At 38.9% G+C, this 22,962-nt stretch overlaps 1 protein-coding gene across 1 annotated transcript; it reads left to right on the top strand.

Moving 5' to 3' along the window:
* Positions 1-14,061: 14,061 nt before the first annotated feature.
* Positions 14,062-22,154, top strand: LOC129236309 (glutamate receptor ionotropic, kainate 2). The gene is made up of 10 exons (XM_054870620.1): positions 14,062-14,141; positions 14,215-14,367; positions 18,342-18,547; positions 18,626-18,796; positions 18,866-19,045; positions 19,108-19,479; positions 19,545-20,047; positions 20,121-20,477; positions 21,185-21,434; positions 21,494-22,154. The coding sequence occupies exons 1-10, from the start codon at positions 14,072-14,074 to the stop codon at positions 22,058-22,060; spliced, it is 2,829 nt and encodes a 942-aa protein (XP_054726595.1). The 5' UTR covers positions 14,062-14,071; the 3' UTR covers positions 22,061-22,154.
* Positions 22,155-22,962: the final 808 nt, after the last annotated feature.

The following is a 22,962-nucleotide window of genomic DNA, read 5'->3' as shown; positions in this document are numbered from 1 at the left end:
GCTCTACGGTACTATGCTCTTATTATGCCCAGTTGCAAACACTTGCATTTCAGTTAATGTTACAGTAGCAGAACCGAATAAAAAAAAATTGAAATAAACCTCAGATATCCATTTTCTGTTCTGCCTGATTGTCTATTTTTTCGCAAAGTGTGAACAGTGCATAACAAATAAGCTAAAATTGTTTTTGTTCACATTTTGCGCAATTCACCGATCAAATTCTCAATTCTGCAATGAGTAAAAGGACAGACATTTATGTATTCTTACTGAACCTATTTGTTTTGCGGTTGCGACCAGCAACAACAACAATAAAAAAAAAAAAAAAAAAAAAAAAAAAAAAAAAAAAAAAAAAAAAAAAAAAAACAATAAATGCTTCACAATAATTTGGCACAAGCAATGAAATTTCATATAGAAATTTGTTCATTTGCATTTTGTTTGGCCCGCACGATCGCTGTTGCTGCTGAGGCCGAATTAAAAATTATCGTATTTTGCATATGAAAGAACGGTGCTTACTCGGAATCTCAAATGTGTAACATTTCTGTTGTAGGCTTCGCGTAACCAATACGAAACTATACGAGTTTACCATATGTATGTTTGTATGTGTGTATGTACTTGTACAGCAGAGTATGCAGCTTTCGTGCCAACGTGTTTTGTTTTACATATCAAAAAATTGTTTTTTTGTTTTTTGGTTTCTTATACTCGTATTTAGGTTCACACTTACATTCATGGATAAATGGCAATAAAATCAAAATAACGGCACTTGGTCGATTGAATTTCAAATTGCATATTTACCTGTAAGTAGAGAGAAAAAAAGAACAAAACAGATTTTCAGATTAGCTCAATGTGTTATGTGAAAGAAATTAATTAGGAGTTTTATGTTAAATTTTTTGGGGGTAAATAAATTAAAATAACTTGGTCTGAAAATAAAGCAAAAAGTTCGCGTATACTTTAGGATGGTTTTGCAAATGAGCGGGTGCATTGGCCGAGTGGCTGCGTGCTTAACCACCATTCGGCTGATCTCAGGCTCAAAAACTTAAAATGGTAAGACCTCTCGGCCATCAAACAGATTCTCATAAAGCAAGCAGTCGTGCAGTCGTCAAGCAAGACGTACACCAAAAATTGGATTAGAAGTTTAGCCTCAAAAACACTTAACTAATATAAAATGAGAGATTTACAAGAGGAATTACACATTGCAGAATTGCTAGCAGGACACAGGAATCCATTTCCAAGCGGCTGAAAGCAATCGAATTCATACAAAAATAATATAAATCACATGTTCGAAAGTGAACGGAGGAAAAAACGTGCGCAAAAAATTAAAAAAAAAAAAATAAAAATAAATGCTATTTTTAAGCGGCTTCGAACTTGCATTCGAATTTATACTGAAATTGAAATGGCTCTAAAACTGAATGCCCGAAATTTAAAAAATTTTGATGCCAGTTTTTGTAAATTTGTTATTTTTTTTTTGTGTAAATTTTGTGCAAAGTTTTCAAGTACGGCTTATAAGGTTTTTGCTATAAAATAAACGAGGTAGGTAAGTGAAATGGCTGAAGCAGCAGTCTGGCACTCTCCAAGTAACGTTAAAGCGGCGTTTTGGTCCCATTTTGAGATCTCCAACGAATAGATATCTTCAGCCAACCAGAACTGTTCATGTAGTCGAAAAGATTGATGGCATTTAGGTTGAAGCACTGCACCAGCCTGTAGAATAAAGGAGCACACAGTAACGTTAATCGTCTAGCTGGCAAACCCGAACATTTACAGAGAAAGTGCTCATCAGTCTACTTCCCTGAAAGGTCCCACAACTGCTACTTTTCTGCGTGCGTGCCGATCACCAAATGCCTGGTAAACACAGCTACGACTTTAGAAGTTGCATTGCGTGGAGTTCCGTCTATTATACTGGGGCCAAAGGGTTTTCGAAATAGCACGTGAAGAAATTGAGCTTCATCTTTTCTGCGCTTTCCTGAGAAATAAGTTATGCAATTCCCCTTTGACAACATTAAGCGGGATACCGATACCGATACCGGTAGGAAACCTCTGAGACCAATTTAGTTCCCACGACAGTCGGTTCTACATAACCGGAACGACCCGAATTTAAATCCGGCCAAGGATTGTCACTTCAGCAGCATGCTGATTGTATGGGGAATTTTTATGCTGCTACAACAATAGCAACCAATTTAACCGACCCCTTGCTGGCAAGCTCATCAGCAATTTCACTTCCGTCTCGGTTTCTATATCCGGTTCCCAGATCAGATAAATGTTACACCCAAGAGCTGTGAATTCCTCCTTAAAGGAGTTGACCATTTTGGATCTGCACCATGGCGTCGTAAGTGCCTTGATCGCAGCTTAACTATCGGAAAAAATGTTAAAATTTCCCTCGTTCCCTAAGCGTTTTGCATGCCTGCAGGATCGCAAAGACTTCTGCCTGCAAACTACTAACAGTATTCTGCAGCTTTAAGGAAATAAATAAATAGGCTGATTTAGGGGAAAACCCTTGCACCGACTCCCGATTCCATCTTAGAGCCGTCAGTGAAAACGTTGGTAACAGCCTCGGCACAGATTTCCCTCTCCTTGCAATCCTGCCTACTTAGAAAGATTGTCCTGGCACGACCCTCAAACTCCAGTTTGCGAAAGGAAATGTCTGTACGAAGTTCAGAGAAATGCGGTGTTAAATGTGTAATAGTATGAGAGATAGACTCCAGAATATATATATATAATTGGCGCATACACCCTTTTTGGGTGTTTGGCCGAGCTCCTCCTCCTATTTGTGGTGTGCGTCTTGATGTTGTTCCAGAAATGGAGGGGCCTACAGTTTCAAGCCGACTCCGAACGGCAGATATTTTTTATGAGGAGCTTTTTCATGGCAGAAATACACTCGGAGGTTTGCCATTGCCTGTCGAGGGGCGACCGCTATTAGAAAAATGTTTTTCTTAATTTTTTGATGTTTCACCGAGATTCGAACCTACGTTCGCTTTGTGAATTCCGAATGGTAGTCACGCACCAACCCATTCGACTACGGCGACCTCCAGAATACAACCTCCTTTAACCTGATTGCACTTTGGGCAGCCATGAAAATAACGGGAAAGTCGATGGGAAGTAAGTGCAAAGCGACATGTTCTACATGCTCCCGTGATGCCAATATAAGCAGTCCTTTGCACCCCTTTCCTAGTTTAGCGGTATTATAGCCCTTCCGAAGAGCTTCCCCCCAAACCAGACATCCGTACGTTACGACCTGTGGCGTGAGCCCCCATTTTTTGCCAAACATAGATTTGCAGGAGTAGAAATATTTATAGAAATACTATATTTATAGACAACAAAGTATATTTTTATAAAAAATTAATGAAAAAAATGTAGCAAGCCTCGTGGCATCGAGAGGCGATTTTGCGTGTTAGAAATGCTTTTCCAACGCCATTCCTGCATCTAGTGGCAACTGGTAACGAGAAATGGATCCAATTACAAACCCAAATGCAGGGAATTATAGACGAAGTCAGGCCAGCCTGACACGTTTTATGGAATACTTTAGTACACATATTTGCACTGAAGCCAGCATTTAATACTTATTTGTTACAGGTTTATAATTTTTTAATATTTAAAAACAAATAACTGAAAGTGCCACAAGGTTTTATAAGTTTTTCTTTCCAATTCGTGCTCTGGCGGTGTCCATTGAACTCGTTGAACTCACCTTCACCGTTATAAATTTATCAATGACCCCACTTAAACTTTCCATTAAACATTACCCATCTTCAACATCGATTTCTACAGGCATTGCCGTAAACACCCACAATTGGTGACAGTAATTGGATTCAATCGATTGTGTGTATGTATGTATGGTATGTATGTATGTGTGTATGTATGTATGAATGTATGTGTATGTACCTATACATACATGCATGCGAACAGTAATAAAAATTAGTTATAAGCAGAAAATATTTAAAAAATATTTAATTTAAATGAAAAAAAAAATAAAACGAATTTCGATGAAACGAAACACAATGACAAAGATTTTTATTCAGCGCGTAAATATAAAAAAATATGAAGGTTAAATCGATTGGCTCATAAGGCGCCGAAGAGTTGGCTTTTTGGACAATAGGGTGCGCTTTTATAAGAAAACAAACCACATTCGCTTAAATTTCGGGCTTAACTGCATGGATGTTAAGTTGCGATCAGCTTATGATAAAGCAGCAATTTTTTGTATTGTGAAATGATGGATTTTATTTATCGTATAGTAGCTTAAATCGGCTTAAGATAAACCGTTCGCATAATTTTATGATTTCTTATTTATTATTATTATTATTTATAGAGAAAATTAATTTTAAAGAAGGAATATTTTCGAAAAAGTAGAGGAAAAAAATGGAACATTTTTGCATCAATTTTTATGGTCTCCTTAAGGCCATTTTTATATACAAAATTGGAAGTAGAGCACAAAGAAGAAATATTTTCGAAAAAAAAATCGAACTCAAGAATTATTTTTATGGCCACCTTGATAAAATTAACCTTTTGCTTATGGAAAAAAGATGGAATATTTTCGAAAAAATTAAAAAAAAGTATGTAATTTTTATGGCTATCCTGATTTTTCTAATTTCAGGCTATTTTTATGTGGACAGGAATAGCCTGAAGGCGCAATATTTTCGAAAAAAACTCAACTTAAAAAAAATGTTATGACCACCTTAATTTGTTTAGCCCATTTTTTATAAGTAAACTGAAAGTAGAGCACGAAGACTGGATAAAGACGGGCCTCATAAAAATGAGGTGACCATAAAAATCATTTTTTTAGATTAAGGCTATTTTTATACACGTTACTGAAAGTGGAAAGTACAAAGTTCATTACAAACGGAATGTTTTCAAAAAAATTTGAATTAAAAAAACAATATTTTATGGTATCTTTAATATTTGCTAGGTTTAGTCTAGAATATATGTTATACATACATATATATATGTACTTTGAAAGTAGAAAACAAAGCCACGGACAAGGAAAACATATTTTCGAAAAATAAATTAATTTTCTGGTCACCTTAATTTTTTCAATTTTTGGATATTTTGATATATAGTACATAAATTGGAAGTAGAGCACAAATTCAAGACAAAAACGGAATATTTTCAAAAGAATTTAAAATTCCAAAAAAAAAAAATATTGTTCCTTAATTTTTTTTAGAATTGAGCTATTTATATACATAAATTAGTAGAAGACAAAGATAGAATAAAGACGGAATATTTTGGAACAAGTACAGGAAAGAACGGAATACTTTATGGTCACCTTGATTTTCTTAATTGTAGTAATTTTTTATATACGCAAGTTGAAAGTAGAGCACAAGGCCAGGAAAAAGACGGAATAATTTCCAAAAAAATTAAAATTAAAAAACCTCAATTTTCTTTTCGGGTTGGGCTATTTTTGTGTACTCAAAACGAAAGGATAAAAACGGAATATTTTCAAAAAAATTCAAATTAAAAAAAATATTTTTATGGTCACTTAATTTTTTTATAGATTTTGGCTATTTTTATACATATGTATACGTAAATTGAAAGTAGATGGCAAAAACAAAACAAAGATGGAATGTTTGCAAAAAACGATTCAACAATATAGCTTTTATGCTTACTTTTAAATTTCGGGATTTTTTATATACGCAAGTTGAAAGTAGAGCACAAAGTCAGGAAAAAGACGAATAATTTCCAAAAAATTAAAAAAAAAATATTTATGGTCACCTTAATTTTTCTAAAGTTGAGCCATTTTTATATACTCAAAATGAATGTAGAGCCAGGATAAAAACGGAATACTTAAAAAAATTAAATTAAAAATTTTTTTTTATGGTCACTATAATTTTTTTTTGATTTTTTTATATACATACGTGAATTGAAAGTAGAGGACGAATGAAACCAAATAAAACAGAAATCAAACCAATAAAACCCCAAAATTGTAGCACAGTGTTTTGTAACTGATATTTCCAATTCAAAATATTAAAAAAACACCCTAATGTGAATATAGTAGACATATATTATATAAAATATAAAAAATATATATAAATTATTGAAACCGCCGTTAAGTCGCTGACTAATAAGCATTACAATACTTAAAATAATAATTAATGAAAGAGACACACATAGGTAAATACACATACATAATCATGAAGTTCATAGAAACACACCGTCTAAGCCAAACCTGACATCTATCGCAAAGCGCAGTACCTTCATTTAATTACTCAATTTTCCAAAGCAGTTAAAAGCTGTAATGAAATGTGATGAATAATTTCTGTTTTCATACATGTCTAAGGCCACTCCTCAATAGAACCGGTACCTTAAGTGCCCGTATAGTTTTTCTCAACAATAAATTTCTCGTGTGAATAGTAAATAGTTGGCACACTAACAAACACACATACATACATACGCACATATGCATGCTTATGAAGTAATTCCACGTACACATTTTTCTCGCTCTTGTGAAATCTCTGAATACCGCCGACATTTCAAATTACAAATAAATTCTATTCATTAATTCTATTTTTTAGTGCTGCTGATGTAATTAAGTGTGATTAAAGTAGGTACCTCCACCAATAAAAAAGACATTTATGAAATTGTCCAATAGAATTTAAAACAATCGGAGCGGTTGGAGAACACAAAATAAAAGCAAAATTAGGGCGAAGTGCACTAAAATATGTATTTACATAAATGTCCGAGCATAGGCGCCAAACTCAAGCGAGGCGATAGCAGTGATTGTAAATGAAATGTAATTAAAAATAAGAATAGACAACAAATAATAAAAACTGTGGGCGCACAGAGGTAAGGGACGGCGAAGCAAAAGTGCTAAGGCAGGGTCTTTCAAGCTCGAGCTGCGTTTTAGCAGTGCTTTATTTTGATAGCTGGTGGCGACTCATTTTGACTGAAGTTAAGTGGAAAATCTACATTTTACTAAAACGAGCTCGATTTTGCTCGAAAGTCGCATGAAAATAATGCAAAACCAATACAGAAGTGATACACAAGGTTCCGATAAACAAAAAAAAACACAAACTAAAATAAAAAACAAGTGCCTGTAGCGTAGTACACATAACAGAAGTGAAACGTTCAAGGCAGACAAAGAAAGAGGGAGAGATCCGAGAGAGAATGAGAGAGAGAGAAAGAGAAAGAATATATATCTAAATAAATTCACAACATTTGCAGAGAATATAAATAGACAAAATTTACAAAAAACGGCGAAGGGTCGACCGGTGTAGCTAAACGCCGGACACAAGCCGTGGCAACAACGCGCATTACTCCGAGCGTTTATCACCCGCACAAACGCAGCGATTCCAGGACCGTAGCAACGGCACAAATTACAGCAAGGCAATACCAATAAATCCGAACCCGGAATGGATAGCACTTTATAGTACGCACAAACACTATCCAGGACACGGAAATAAGCACCAAAAAGTAGGTACCAAACAACAAAACGCCAAAAAATTTGGGACCAGAAAACGCCCCAAACAGTAGGCACCAAGGAAATATAATGCCAAAAAGTAGGCACCAAAAATATATTTCCTACAAGTTTGCACCAACAAACAAGCGCCAAAAAGTAGGCAGTGTTATTTCTCACTAGAAATTAATAACCACAAGAAAAAACTCAGGAAAAATAGCCTAAAGTGTATCTAAGATATATATAAGGCGGCCGCCGTAGCCGAATGGGTTGGTACGTGACTACCATTCGCAATTCACAGAGAGAACGTCGGTTCGAAGCTCGGTGAAAGACCAAAATTAAGAAAAACATTTTTCTATTAGCGGTCGCCCCTCGGCAGGCAATGGCAAACCTCCGAGTGTATTTCTGCCATGAAAAGCTCCTCATAAAAATATCTGCCGTTCGGATTCGGCTTGAAACTTTAGGTCTCTCCATTTGTGGAACAACATCAGGACGCACACCACAAATAGGAGGAGCAGCTCGGCCAAAGACCCAAAAAGGGTGTACGCGCCAATTATATATATATAGCTCTCTCTCTCCTTTTCCTTTATGTTATATCTTTTTTCCCTCTCGCGGAACGAAAATGCCCAAAACGTTGCATGGCCTTAAAATTTTACTCTCCATTCTCACTCGTCCATCGAAGCCTAAGAAGTTTCACTTCAAAAAAACAATAAAATAAATAAATAAATAAAATAAAAAACAAATTTAGTTGACTGGCTCGTTAAACATCATAAAAACTTGATTGCATGCTTCGTTCCCACGACAGTCGGTTCGTTCTACATTACTGGAACGTCTCAGATTTATGTACAGGACTGTCGCTCCAGCAGCATTCTCTATATGGGTAATGTTCATGCTGAAAAAATTTTAAATGTGAGCTCTTTAGCAGACTGTTATTCGCCTCTGGGCGAATTCGGCAGAATTAGCTGATGGGCTGACGTTACTGGGGATGTGTGATATACCAAAAAGAAAATTAACTCAATGTCACTTCGTTGCTAGCTGAATAACGACAGATTGGACGAGTGTGTGAATACATATGAAATGATGGTGCAAAATTCAGCTACAGAATCTTCCACGTGACGTGGCAGCTGAAGTTCCCCTCACAATTTTCTTTTTCACCATAGATAAAGAGCAAACTTGGTCGTTCAATCATCCTTGAATAATATTTATGCTGCTACAACAACAACAATTATTGCTTGTTTCTCCCGGCCGCTTTATGTGCATTGTGGTTTGGTGGTGCCATTGGACCATTTTGATGGTGATAAGTTTACCGACAACGCATTGCGATATTGGAGTATGTTAAACAAGTTTATTTTCATTACCTTATACAGCTACTAGCGATATGTGGTTTCCAGATGATGGTGCGACAACAGCCAACGAAACAATCACTTTATATACCACAAACAAAATTTTCGGGAAAAATAAGTTCAATACATGCTCCTTGGTCATTAACCCTTTGGAGACGAAGGTCGGCATGTAGCCGCCCAAATTAGTTCGTCGCTGCAAGGTTCGCGACGTCTGTAGTTCTGAGCGATAAGATACGCATAGATATAGTTAAAGAGTCCCGTTTTCATTCAAAGACATTAGGAGTCATTAGCGATGAAGTCTTATCTTCCTCATAATGTAAACTTACGATGTGAGACGACGGTAGTCAGAACAAATTCCAGTTCTTCGATTCAGTCTCTCAGTGTCACTGCCAGAGGAACCAGCAGGCTTTTTATATTTTATCCCACGCACGATGGCTAAGCGATCTAGAGATGACACGTCAGATAGTGACAGTTCTGACGAATATTACTTTGAATCTGATAAGACGGAAGATGACGGCATTACTTCGTCAAGTGCAGGTGAAATCCGTGCAATAAAGAATCCACTCAGGCATTTCAGCATTAGCACTGATAGCAGTTTGTTTATAATTATTTTTTAATTTTATGACAAAATTTTCTTGTGTTAAATAAAGCCTTAGTTTTTTTAACATTCAACATATTTTTTTTCTTCACTGCGCACTCCAATACCTCTCGTCTTCAGCGATGCTCACCCAACGAGCGGCTCCGTCCCCAAAGGGTTAAAATCGTACAAATAACGATTTTGTACTATCTTCAAAGGGGATAAGAAGAATAAGAAGAATGAAAATCTATGTGAAATTTCCAAAATCGACACTATCCGATTCAACATTTGCAAAATACCGTTTTTCTTTCACAAATGGTAGACCCTCTACTACGACGACATACCTACAAATAAATGTGTCAATAAATAGTAAATGAAATACCATTAAAAATATGTACTTAACTTGAATTTAAAAATGAAATTCGAGCCTGAGAGACCCTGTTTATATAAAATAATATTTTGAATAGAATCAAATGCCCAACCAGCCCACACAAATACAGCATTGGAACGAACTACATCATGTCATTGCAATAGAAACTCGTAAAAATGACATTGAAAAGGCAAATACAAATCGAAGATCATAAAAATGGTTCTATAAATGAGAACAAAGCTATTTCTGCATATGTATGTGTGTATGTATGTAGGTTTGAATTGTGTTTTTTACGCTCTATGAAGAACTAATAAAATCAAAACAACAACGTACAACAACTGCCGCTACGTGTGTACTACACGCAGTCCAGTCCTTAAGCCCACAAAATTTCAAGTCAATACGAATAATCCACAAGCAGCTTAAAGTAGAGTGGGTGTACTTAAAAATATACGGCCAAACTTAATGTATAACAATATACAATTTTAATTAGTCCATACGATTAGTTCCAAGGAACAGGTGTTCTACATGTGTCACACGCCGTTTTGCTGGTTAACGTAGGAGTGTCAAGATAAAAAGGTCTCTTATCTTTATATATAAAAATGAATGTTTGTCTGTATGTCATCGATGAACTCAAAAACTACTGGACCGATTATTATAAAAATTGGTATATATATGTATTTTTCCACGGAGAAGGTTTGTAGAATATGCTCATTGATGCCACTCGCCACCAGGTGGCGCTGCAGAGTAGCAACTTCTGCCCCATTCAATCGATTGTCATAAAAAAATGGTTTAGAATGAATTGAATATTTGTGTACTGATTTTTCTTTAAAGTTATTTTTCTTAAGTTCATTTTTGTTGTTGGCGTAGCCGGCTACAGATAGTTCGAAATAAAAACAACCATCAATAAAACTCCATCAGAGTAAGCAATTCAAAATTTAGATGTAAATTTATTGAATTTTTCCAAATTTTGTGTAAATTGAAAGTTCGATTCGGTTAAAGAATGAATAAAAAAAAATGAAACAATTTTAACTTAGTTTAGGTTAGGTTGAAGCGGTTGTCCTGTATGACACACTCAGTGTCATATCCCATTGTGATGCCGCGTGGGGATCTTTCCCTATATCTTCTAAAACCAGTGTGAGCTTTTCAAAAATTTTAGAATATCTTTGATTTCTGCAGAACTGAGATCTTCCAACTCATTAAAAATTGTTTACCCAGAATAGTAAACCTGCGTCTGGATAGAGCAGGGCAGTGGCACAGTAGGTGCAAGATTGTCTCTTCCTCAACAAGACAGCTTCTACAGGAGTCATGTGCTTGCAGACCCATCCTTTGGGCGTGCCTACCTATTAGGCAGTGCCCCGTTATGACTGAAATCAGTGTGCTTATTTTGGCTTAGCAAAGATTCTGTGATTTTAGCATTGAGAGTCGGCCACACTTGACGGGCGCCATCTTTCGTTTGCTTCTCTTACGATTTCTTCAAGGATGAGTAGTTTGCATGTTTGTAAGCCCTATGTCATTGTCTATACATTCATCGGAAAATTTGGTGCCGAGTTTCTCTAGTTCATCGGCTCTACAGTTACCCTCAATGTTGCGATAGCCAGGAACCCATGTTACCTTTAGATGAAATGACTCAATCATCTCGTTAAGAGATGTGCGGCATTTCATGGTTACCTTGGAGGTTGTCGACTGTTGTGTGGGGGTTTTTATCGCCGCCTGCCTATGAGTGAATATGTAGAAGTCATTTCCAGATATCGCATCGCACTGTATCAGTGTTGCAGCTTTCATTATTGCCATCAGTTGAGCCTGAAAGACACTACAGTAGTTGGCGAGCCGAAAACTGAAGGAGATCCTCAGATGCTCGGAGTATACACCTACATTTTAACTTAAAAAATATTGAAAATATTAAATGAAAAAATTATCATGCAATCAGTTATGATCGCCACTGTGTGTGGGCAACGAAAAAATTGGCACATCACTGCCGAAACGGCACTTGACCTCCCTAAGCCAGGCGGTGCATATAAAATTGCAAACTTCCAATTAAAGCTGATTGAGTAATCTTAATGTGCCTGTCTGAAGATAGTGCAAGTGCCTTTTTTACAACAGCGTCCTGTTAATGTGGGTTCCTGCTAAACGTTTTGACGGTACCTATAGGTAATGTGGAATGAATACACCCGTCACCTTAAAGGGGTTCGCGGCCTATCTAAGCCTCTGCCGTGCTTTGCATTACCCAGTTTTGCACCCGGTTGCAATGCAAGTCCACATCGAGGCAAAAAACCTCTTCCCCAACTTGCGTGCTTAAGACTGCGGTCAGACTTCGAATAAAAAAACACACAACCCATACATACAATTTTTAACTAATAAATTGAACGCAGTCATTCCGACGAGTGGAGGCTGCACCGCTTACATCAGACCGTCCATCAGTCCAACTAATCCCCAAAACCAGGCTTTCGTCAAGGACATGAGTCCTACAAACGCATTTCTCATTCCTCACTTACCGCCCATTGCCTTTTATGCCAAAACGCATTAAAAGGCCTATGCCCTGTAATAAGCAGGAAACCCAGGCTCAGGGATACTCACGAATGCAGTCGTATGCCACTCGACCACTAAGACTGCGAGACTGAGACTCATTGGTTTTGCCACCTACTCACCACACTCACACACACATCAAGAAGCCTCTTACACTCCAAATACCCCATTTCCACATCATCGTCTGGGACATCCATACATCCTGCAGCAACGGCATGCTGAGCCTTCTTCTCAACCTGAAGGCAAGAGCACGATTTATGACTACCAAGTCAAGAGGACACGCACCCAACAAAACCTGCAATCCATCTGTATTCACGGTCCCGCATACAGGCAGGCAAGCAACATAGGCAGCGTTAGTCGACATCAAACGCCAGCGACTAGCCGTCAACAGTGGGGTAATGTGAGCGATATGAAACAGACAGATTACTTTATCGAAACAATGAACTCAGTTTCATTCCCAATATACTCTTTAGTATTAAGTGAATAGTCGCCAGTATTAAGTGAATAGTCGCCAGTATTAAGTGAATAGGAACCAGGCGAAATCACATTCGAAATACTCTGCAAGAAGTCCATTTTTTTATTAAAAAATTAAATATAAAATTGTGGGAAAAACGCCTAGAATAGAAAGGCCTGGTGAACTTTATTGTGAAACGTAAACGCCAGTTGCGATCACCTGGAAGCGAAATAATAAAGCAGGGCTTGTCCATCAGCTGTTTTGTGTTTGCAAACAAAGCGAGCATGGTGTCGAAACGGCAAATGCCACTCAGCTCAAGAACTGTCTGTACATAGACAGACAGAGTAAGCAGTCGAGGAAACGGAAATGATTTTTAAGCGGCAGATAAATTTTAAAAGAAATTCGGGCAGATATAACGTATGCTACAATTTAAGTGATTCAAGATACACTGACACTCATATAATTCTTATTTTTGTTTTCCTTATTCACTCCTCTCGGGAGCATAGGACCTCGACACGACTCAGTGTTGCGTTGGTTTCGTTAATCTATTTTTGATTTCTGACAGTGTAGGTGATTAGCCTGCCGCTACCAGTCCTAAATAGTGGCAATGCCCACCTGTCGTTGCTTAGGAACAACGCCTTCTTACTGCTTGGAGCGCCATCTGTGTTTCACATTTCTCTGCCAGAAGGATCACACAGATGGTTGAGGCCTTCGTTAAATTTTGGTGTGTCTGCGCTATTACTGCGATTGCCCGCTTCCTCTTGCTGGCGCCACTGATGCAATGTGTAACTGGGTGTTTTTCTTTGTTTTTGCTTATTTTATAAGCCACAATGCAAATAATGCGCTGCCTATTGTGAGGGAGTGAGGAAGGAAAGGATAAGTTTGGGTTTGAGAAGTGAGTTTTGAAAATGTTTTTGGAATGGAAAATTATTAGAAGAGGGAAAACAAGTAAATTTGGTTACAGAAAGTTGAACCACAAGCTGATTTTTAGAAACAAGCAGTTACTTGTGAAATGTTATTTGCATGTAGAGTAACTGCTCCTACAAATACTTTCCACTTTAAGAAATACGAAAAACAAATTAGATTGGCATAATCAAAAAAAAAAAATTATAGAAATAACTCGTAAATATATTTATGGATATTTGTATGCCAAGTACAGGAATTTGATAGCTTCGCTCTGCCCTTTTGCTTGCAAGTCTTTCATCTGCAGGGGTCTCAATAATTCAAGAGCGTCACCTGTGTGCGCCCGCAAATCAATGCAAATTACTTGAAATTATAATGCAATTTAAATTTTAGCCTTGACTTGTCACCCGTTGCAATTTTGATGCTTCAATTTCTAGGAAATTACTTACGACACAGTTCTAAAAAGTCCCTTATAACAGTACTTTCTTACTGTACGCTGTGAATGGACGTTTGCGAACGTTTCGACACGATGTGGCTCATGCAAGAGCTTGCTTTTATTGTACTTTTCGGCTACGTTGGAGCAACTGAATTGAAAATTGGTAATATCAGTCAGTCAATTCAGCAAATTTGAATTCAGCAAATGAATTTTTATTTATTTATTTTCCCTTTCAGTGTTTTGGATTGATCCTTTGCAAGCAGGTATTGACGTAGATGTTGCCAGCGCAGTAAACGAAATTGAGGCGTTGAACTTAGACACCCAGATACAGTACTCTGTTGTCGTCATAGAAGAAGAGGAGAAAAATAAAGCGCAGAATATGGATAAATGTAAGTAGCAAAAAATATAAGCTAAGTAATAAAATAATTTTCGAATTGGGATTTAAGTTAATTTTAATTAACTGTAACAACTATAAAAAAAATCTATAAAAATCTTTAAAATCAATAGATGAGTTTATTAGGAGAAATAATCGGCCGCCGTAGCCGAGTGGGCTGGTGCGCGACTACCATTCGGAAGGCCTCGAAACTATGGGCACGAAACACCAAGTGATAGAAAAACGTTTATTCTAACACAAGGTGAAGTCCAAAATAAACAAGACTGGCGTTATAAAAATGTTTTTATTGGCGCCATCTTTCTAGTGAGTTACTGCGTTGGAAGTTATATCCCTAGCTGACTTCCAGTGAAAGTTTGGTGTCTAAAGTGTCTGTATGTTTGTGTCATCAAAGAGCTAATATCAAATTTTATTTTAGATTCCGTAAAACGTTTACCGAAACATTTGAATTGATGAAAACAGTTTATGGCTATGATTGTCAATCTCGTGCCAGAGTTCATGAGTGGTCCACATGTTTCAGAGGTGGCTGTGAGAACATAAATGACAATAAACTTACGGGCCGCCACAAATCAGTAATCACCGAAAACTCCATCGAAATTATTCGTAAATTTATCAAAAATGAACCGAAATCATCGTGGAAATTCATGAATTCGAGTTAAATACCTCCAAAACATCGATTTATCGCATTTTAACTGATCATTTGGGCTTTCAAAAGGTCTGTGCACGTTTCACAAGTTAACTGAGGACCAAAAATTGCTCAGAATTCAACATTCGAAAGACCTCATTAAAGAGGCGGGAAAAGACCTTCCTTTGAAACATTGTAACTGGTGGTGAAAAGTAGTGTTTCCAACATGAACCCGAAACTAAGTGTCAAAGTGCCGAATGGAAGATCCCAGACGAGCCACCACCCAAAAAATCGCGTTTGAAGAAGTCAAAAATCAAGTCGATGCTCATTTTTTTCACGATTTTTACGATTCCAAAGGAACTGTCCACAAGGAGTTCATGCCAACGGGCCAAAACGTCAATTCAATTTTCTATCTTGGCATTCTGAAGCGTTTGTTGCATCGCATTCGTCGAATTTGCCGTGAATAGGGCTGGCACTTATTGCATGCCAATGCACCATCTCACCGATCCACTCTTGTGACTGATTTTTTTGACTAGAAATCGCATTTTAACCATCAATCACTCACCGTATTCGCCTGATATGGCTCCCTGTGACTTCTATCTATTCGGAAAATTGCAATTGGCCAAAAGGCTTGTACCGCCATCCTGAAGTACATTCCGGTCAATGACCTGAAACACTCTTTCGAAAAGCTTTTAGATCGCGCTAAACAGTTTATCGAGGCCAAAGGGAATAAATATACTCGAAGTTATCAGAACTCCTGTCGTTTCTATTTCAGCTCAGTCTGGTTTATTTTGGACTTCACATTGTAGCAACCGCTCTTCAGGAGGCAATGGCAAGCTCCGAGTGTATTTCTGCCACATTCGGAGTCGGCTTAGAACTGTAGGTCGCTTCATTTGAGGAACAAAATTAAGACGCACGCCACAAATAGAAGGAGCCCGATAAAATGGTTCCAAACTGTTTTTAGACAGATTAGTCGGACCTTCAATTGCCAGACAATAAAATAAATGTTCAAAAATCGGTCCAACTCGACGATATCCACATTTTTGACGGAAATCGGAGTCACCGCTGTTTGAATTGCTGTTGAATTCGATATTGAGTCTATAAATAGGGCACATTTCGGAGCAACTATATTAGAAAAAAATAGAGTTTTTCATATTTTTTGACTATTCATTCCGCATTGTAATTTGTGTTCAACTTCATATTTTTATTATTAATTTTAATTTTATTTCTTTCTCTATTTAATATTTTATTTTGCGAGTGCTTTTTATGTGTTTCCATTTATTACCATCGCCTCTATTTAAGTCAAGTGGAAACCGCGGTATAAATTTAGCCAAAATTCACGATTTCTACATCGATCAGGAACCACCTCCAACATGAAACATTATTTCAAAAAGTGTAGGTAAGAACATTTTTTTCGAAGTACTGTCCGTCGATTACTACTACTTTTTCTCATCTTCCGAGTGACGCACGTATTAAGCTCCATTTTTTGAAGCGATCCATGAATCGACAACATTTTTTCTTCTTTAGAAGAGTGAAAATACTGATCAACTAGAGTGTGTGGCGTCCATTGAAACGAATGATAGTCGATAGGAACAACTTTTTTTGTAAATCAGTATTGAGTACCGAATTGGTTAGGTTAGATTGGGTAAGGTGGCTGTCTAACGACACACTCAGGCCCACTACAGACCCACTATGATGTCATCTGTGGATGGACTCGCCCTGTCTTATATCGTCTCGTTGGCACTCCTCTCTTGAGGATGGAAGGGTCGTTAACGTTGCAATGGCACTTATAGGCGGGAGTGCATAGTACATTCGACTGAAAAGCTCCAAAATGCAAGCTTGGATGTTACCGTGGCCGTAGTCCATTTACTTAAAGGTGTTCATCCTTATTGCTGCCTGCAGATCCACTGGAAGAAGGTTTTATGCCGCATATAATGCTTTCGTTGGTGTGGTTGACAACAGATGGTGAGAACAGATGCGAGTCTTTGCACCTTGTCCACTCTTTTAATATTCACAACCGTCTCAAGGACATGTGCGTCACACTAATGGCTAAGAATGCATCTATCTCATGGTATGTGACATGACGATCTTGTTCAATCATTTGGCGCGCAGCAGCAATATTTTCGGGCTCAACGAACCGAGAATACGTCGTTGAGCGAACAGCGACCAAGAGGAAATTCATTTTAATAATTTTACCTAAAGGCACTTCGTTGCCATGTGAACAACGACTGATTGGACGAGTGTGTGATTATGTGTGAAATGATCGTGTAGAGTTCGGCTGCCGAACTCCGCGTGACGTGGCAGCCGAAGTTTCCATCACAATTTTGTTTTTCACCATAGTTAAAGAGCAAATCTCTTCTTCACCTGGACAAAGGAGGTCAAACTGAAACTAAAGGTAAAAGTCCATGACACACCAATTCCGACTGTTAACAACCCCAAAATCTTGGGAGTTACCTTCGACAGTTTGCTCTCCTTCTCAGCGCATACAACTGCTATTGTCACTAAAGTCCAGAATCCCTACAAATCGCTTGCCGGCAGCACTTGGGACAAAGATAAAGAAATGTTGCTATCGACATTTAAGGCAATAGGCCGGCCGGTTCTAAACTATGCTGCGCCCGTCTGGTTGCCTGGAACCAGTGATTCGCAGTGGACGAAGCTACATACTTGTCAAAACACTGCCATTAGAATAGCGACGGGATGTCTGCTGATGTCCCCAATTCAGCATCTACATGTCGTAGTCCATATGCTCCCTGTAAAGGAGCATAATAAACTGTTCAGCAAGCAGTTTCTGTTACTGTGTTACCGCAGGTGCCACCCATGCAGACACCTGCTTGAACCTGAGCCACCTCCCAGGCATGTCAGGATTCACCTCCTTAACTACGCGGAAGAGATCGAGGACAAAACAGACCGACAATTACTGGATCAGACAGTGTACAGACAGACAATTAACGACATTCATCGGGATACTCTACCTTCTTAAGTTCCAGACCACGGAGTGTCGTCATCGGAGTCCAACAACGTTGGCCGAGCTCCTCCTCCCATTTGTGGCGTGCATTTTGATGTTGTTCTACAGTTTTGAGCCGACTCCGAACGGCAAATGGTTTTTTTTATGAGGAGCTTTTTCATGGCAGAAATACACTCGGAGGTTTGCTACTGCCTGCCGCGGGGTGACCGGTATGAGAAAAAACCTTTTTCTGTCCTTTTGCTGTTTCATGCACGGAGATTCGTACCTATTCACTCCCGAGTGGTAGTGACACACCAACCCATTCAGCTACGGCGGCCGCCAATAATAATAATTTACATACAATAATATTTCCCAAACGTTTTACCAACCCTCTACCGCACAGTTTGTGAGCGCCTCGCCATGGACGGTGTTTCTGTGGTCATCGATTTTACCTATCACATCTGGCGAGATGGACTCGATCTACTGAGAACATATCAGATTCCTTTTTTGCGAGTGGAACGCCTATTGACGCCATATTTAAAAATGTTTTCGCAATTTATAATGCAAAAATCCGGGCACGAATGCATCATGCTCTTCGAGAACTCCCGAGTATGTTGATGTTCTTCGTATTCAATTTTACTATTATGCCATATTATTGTGTATGTAAGCACTAATAAATATATTTAGGACACCGAGGAAGCAATAATACAAATCATCGAAGGTTATCACTTCCGCACCTTGGTGCTGAACGCATTCGATGAGCGCGATTTTGTGCAACGTGTGCGACAATTGCGGCCAACGCCCTCGTGTTACGCGCTCTTTGCCGGCGGCACGACAATGAATACGATTTTTGAAAAGGCAAGTCGGGCAAGCAGGGCACAATAACTTCAACTTTGTTTCTGAAGTATTACAAATTTTCTTATTTAGATCTCCGAAGGCAAACTTTTCGAACGACCGCGCGAATGGCATTTCGTTTACTTGGACACACGCGACCGCGTCTTTAAGTTCAAGAAATCGGTGGAGTATGCAACTAAATTTACAATCAATCCGAAGACACTATGTCGGGCGCTAAGGATGAAGGATACTTATTGCCTCAAAGGGTTTACGGTAAGCACTAGAATTCGAGTTTTTAAAAGATATTTAAAATAGGTCGCACTTTTCCGTTCCAGTTCCAGCGCGCAATGATTTTGGAAATTTTACGCGGTTTAATCGAAATTAAGCAAACAAATATGTATTGGTTGCAGTCGTTCGCAATGGAATGTAATGGCACAAGCCCCAACCTAGAAACACCAACGGGATTTGATATTTTAGACCAATTCCCTTTGAGTGATTTTCTGCATTTTACTACCGATGTCAGCTTTCCAAAGGACGAGTTTGATCATGTGCCACGTCTCACATACTCACCAACGATCAACATAAATTTTTACTCGAGCGAACACGAAGCAGTGACCGATTTGGCGATTTGGGAAAATGATGAATTGCGTAAGATCAATGAGACAATCAGTCCACCGATGCGGTTTTTTCGTATAGGCACGGTTGAGGTGCGTAAACTCCTAATGCTAAACATGCTAAATATTGCATTAACCCCTTAATCGCATTTCTGCAGTCCATACCATGGAACTATTTGAAGCGCGATCCGCATACCAATGAACTGGTACTGGACGCTTATGGCAACACAATCTGGGAGGGCTTCTGCATTGACTTTATTAAGACGCTGTCGGAACGTTTAAATTTCGGTTACGTTCTCGTACCACCCACCACGGGCGAATTCGGGCGATATGATGCTACAAACGATCGTTGGGATGGCATTGTCGGCGACTTAGTTACTGGTGAAACGGACTTTGCGGTCACAGCTTTGAAAATGTACTCCGAACGCGAGGGTGTCATAGACTATATAGCGCCATATTTTGAGCAAACGGGTATATCGATTGTCATGCGAAAACCGGTGCGGCAAACGTCACTCTTCAAATTCATGACCGTCTTACGGGTGGAAGTCTGGTTCAGCATAATTGCCGCACTGGTTGGTAGTGCCATTATGATTTGGCTGCTCGATAAGTATTCGCCCTATAGCTACCGAAATAATCGTGCGGCCTATCCATATCCTTGCAGGTAGTAAAGAATAATCCGTACATAATATTTTCGTCAATTCTTCAAAATAACTTGAGATAATAATGCATTGCAGAGAATTCACATTACGTGAGAGTTTCTGGTTTGCACTGACCTCTTTCACGCCTCAAGGCGGTGGTGAGGCGCCTAAAGCAGTTTCTGGGCGCATAATGGTCGCCGCTTATTGGCTGTTTGTGGTGCTGATGCTGGCCACTTTCACAGCAAACTTAGCTGCCTTCCTAACGGTGGAACGTATGCAGGCGCCAGTACAATCGTTGGAGCAGTTGGCGCGTCAATCTAGGATCAACTATACCGTCGTAGAAGGCTCTAGTACGCATCAATATTTTATTAATATGAAATTTGCCGAGGATACACTGTATCGCATGTGGAAGGAGTTGACATTGAATGTGTCGGAAGATTATCAGAAATACAGGTTGGTAGAAATTAGCACTAAAATAACTTGGAAAATCAATTCTTCTTCTTCTTGATTGGCGCGATAACTGCTTACGAAATTTTGGCCAAGTTTAACAAAGCGTGCCAGTCACGTCTTTCTCATGCTAACCGGTGCCAGTTGGATACACCAAGTGAAGTCACCTGATCCTTCACTTGAAGTCCTTCTCCACCTGATCTTTCCAATGCAGAGGAAGCCTTTCTCTTCCTCTGCTAAGACTTTCTCTTTCTTTGCTACCATCAGCTGGTATCGCATCGAATACTTTCAGAGCCTGTACGTTTGTACCCATTCGGACGACATGACCCAGCCAATGTAGCCGCTGGATCTTTATTCGCTGCGCTATGTCTATGACATTGGAAGGCTCATACAGTTCACTGTTTCGTCGCTTGGGATATTCACCGTCGCCAAAATCAATTAGACGGTTATAATACCGGGCTGAGCTCGGATTATATGGCAGTCAAAACTCGGATAACTCCTCAAAGCGAACCAGGTCCAAGATGATTGTCATAAGACTGCTACGAATGCTGGTTACATAAGCAGTTGTTGATTAGGAACTTTGTCGATTACTTATTTTGGTCTTTGAGAGGCTATACCTCACTTGGGGAAATACGATCTTGGCACTGAAAATTTCGAAATATATAACTTTTTTGAACACTCTACTTTGATTTCCTTCCGTTTCTTGCTTTTAGAATTTGGGACTATCCCATCAAGGAGCAATATGGTACCATACTGCTTGCCATAAACAGTTCCGAGCCGGTCAAAGATGCAAAGGAAGGCTTTCGCAAGGTCAACGAACATGAGAACGCCGATTTCGCATTTATACATGATTCCTCCGAAATCAAATATGAATTGACACGTAACTGTAATCTGACCGAAGTTGGAGAAGTATTCGCTGAGCAGCCCTATGCCATTGCCATTCAACAAGGTTCTCATTTTGCGGTAAGTTTGGTGTCAGATTTTCAAAAACTGAAGACTCTCAATACCTATCACTCATGCAGGATGAGCTAAGCTATGCGCTACTGGAGCTGCAGAAAGATCGCTTTTTCGAAGAACTTAAAGCCAAATATTGGAATATGTCACGCATTAAAGCTTGCTCGGTGAACGAAGAGCAAGAAGGCATTTCACTCGAAAGTTTAGGTGGCGTCTTCATTGCCACACTCTTCGGCTTAGGCCTGGCTATGGTCACTTTAGTGTTGGAGATATTTTATTATCGACGTAAGTACAGCGCAATGCGACGTTTCAACGAAATCACTAAAGTGAAGCCAGCCTCCACATCGTCACTCAAGCAATTGCTGCAGAAGAAGAAGCCAAAGAAACGTATCGCTATTTGGCATACATCGAAATGTGATAACTCCGCTGAGCATACCACGCCTCCACCCGCTTTTGATGCTATAAAATTTCGCGGCAAAAAGGTGCCACACAGCATCACCCTAGGTGGCGAAGAGTTCAAGCCAAGGAAAGGGGGCTTGCGCCGTCTAAACGACAGTTTGGACAGTGTGAATTATGGAACAAAGGAAGAAATACCAGCTAATAGGGATGATGAATTGCCGCCGTACACGGAATGAAGTGCGTATTTGGGATATTTTAGCTGAATACTAATTATTTATTTTAGTAAAATTTGTGAGCTTTGAAGCTTTCGTTAGTGGAATAATTAATAATAAATAGAATTTGAGTGTAAACGACGTAAGTCAAACTATTTTCATGAAAGAGTAGGACGAATAGATATTACTGACTGTTCAAATACCTCACGTATCTGCAGCACACCTCTAATTTTTGATGTCAAAGTCAGAGAAAAATAATTGATAAGTTATTATCCTATATAATGAATATCATATACCTAATGAGAGCACAGAAAAGTTCATTGGTGAACCCCTACAAACATGTAAGCTTCATATTTTTGATCAATTTTGTAAAAATATGAATGAAAGATGGTGAACGAAAGCAGTCGGGAACCTGCAAGGTAGTCATAAAATGCCGCAAATCTCCCAACGAGATGGCTGAGTAATTTCGACCACATTTCATAAGTGAAGTGCGGGGGAATTGTAGGGCTGATGAACTAGTAAGACCCGACACTACACTTCCTAAAGAGCACATCGAAATTACATGGAGAAAAATTTTAAGAATAGCGAATAATAGACGAAAGGCACAATTGTGGCCGACTCTCAATCCTAAACGCACAGCATCCCTGATTTTTCTTATACCGGGGCACTGTTTTCTAGGCAGACACGCTCACAGGCTACGCAAGACGAACACATGACTTCTGCAGAAGCTACCTAAATGAAGAAGAGGAAGAGACGATCTCGCACCTTTTGTGCCACTGTCGTGCTCTATCCATTTGTAGATTCAACTCTTTAGTTACAAAATTTTTCAATGAGGTGGAGGTTCTTAGCTTCTTCATCAGGCGACTGTGTAGGCCAATCAAACATTTCAATCCCATTTTACTGTTTCCGCTCTACATAGCTTCGAC

Source organism: Anastrepha obliqua, chromosome 1 (genome assembly GCF_027943255.1).
Source record: "Anastrepha obliqua isolate idAnaObli1 chromosome 1, idAnaObli1_1.0, whole genome shotgun sequence".
Lineage (NCBI taxonomy): Eukaryota > Metazoa > Arthropoda > Insecta > Diptera > Tephritidae > Anastrepha > Anastrepha obliqua.
Note: the sequence above shows the minus strand (reverse complement) of the source record. Positions and strands in the feature narration are given on the sequence as shown.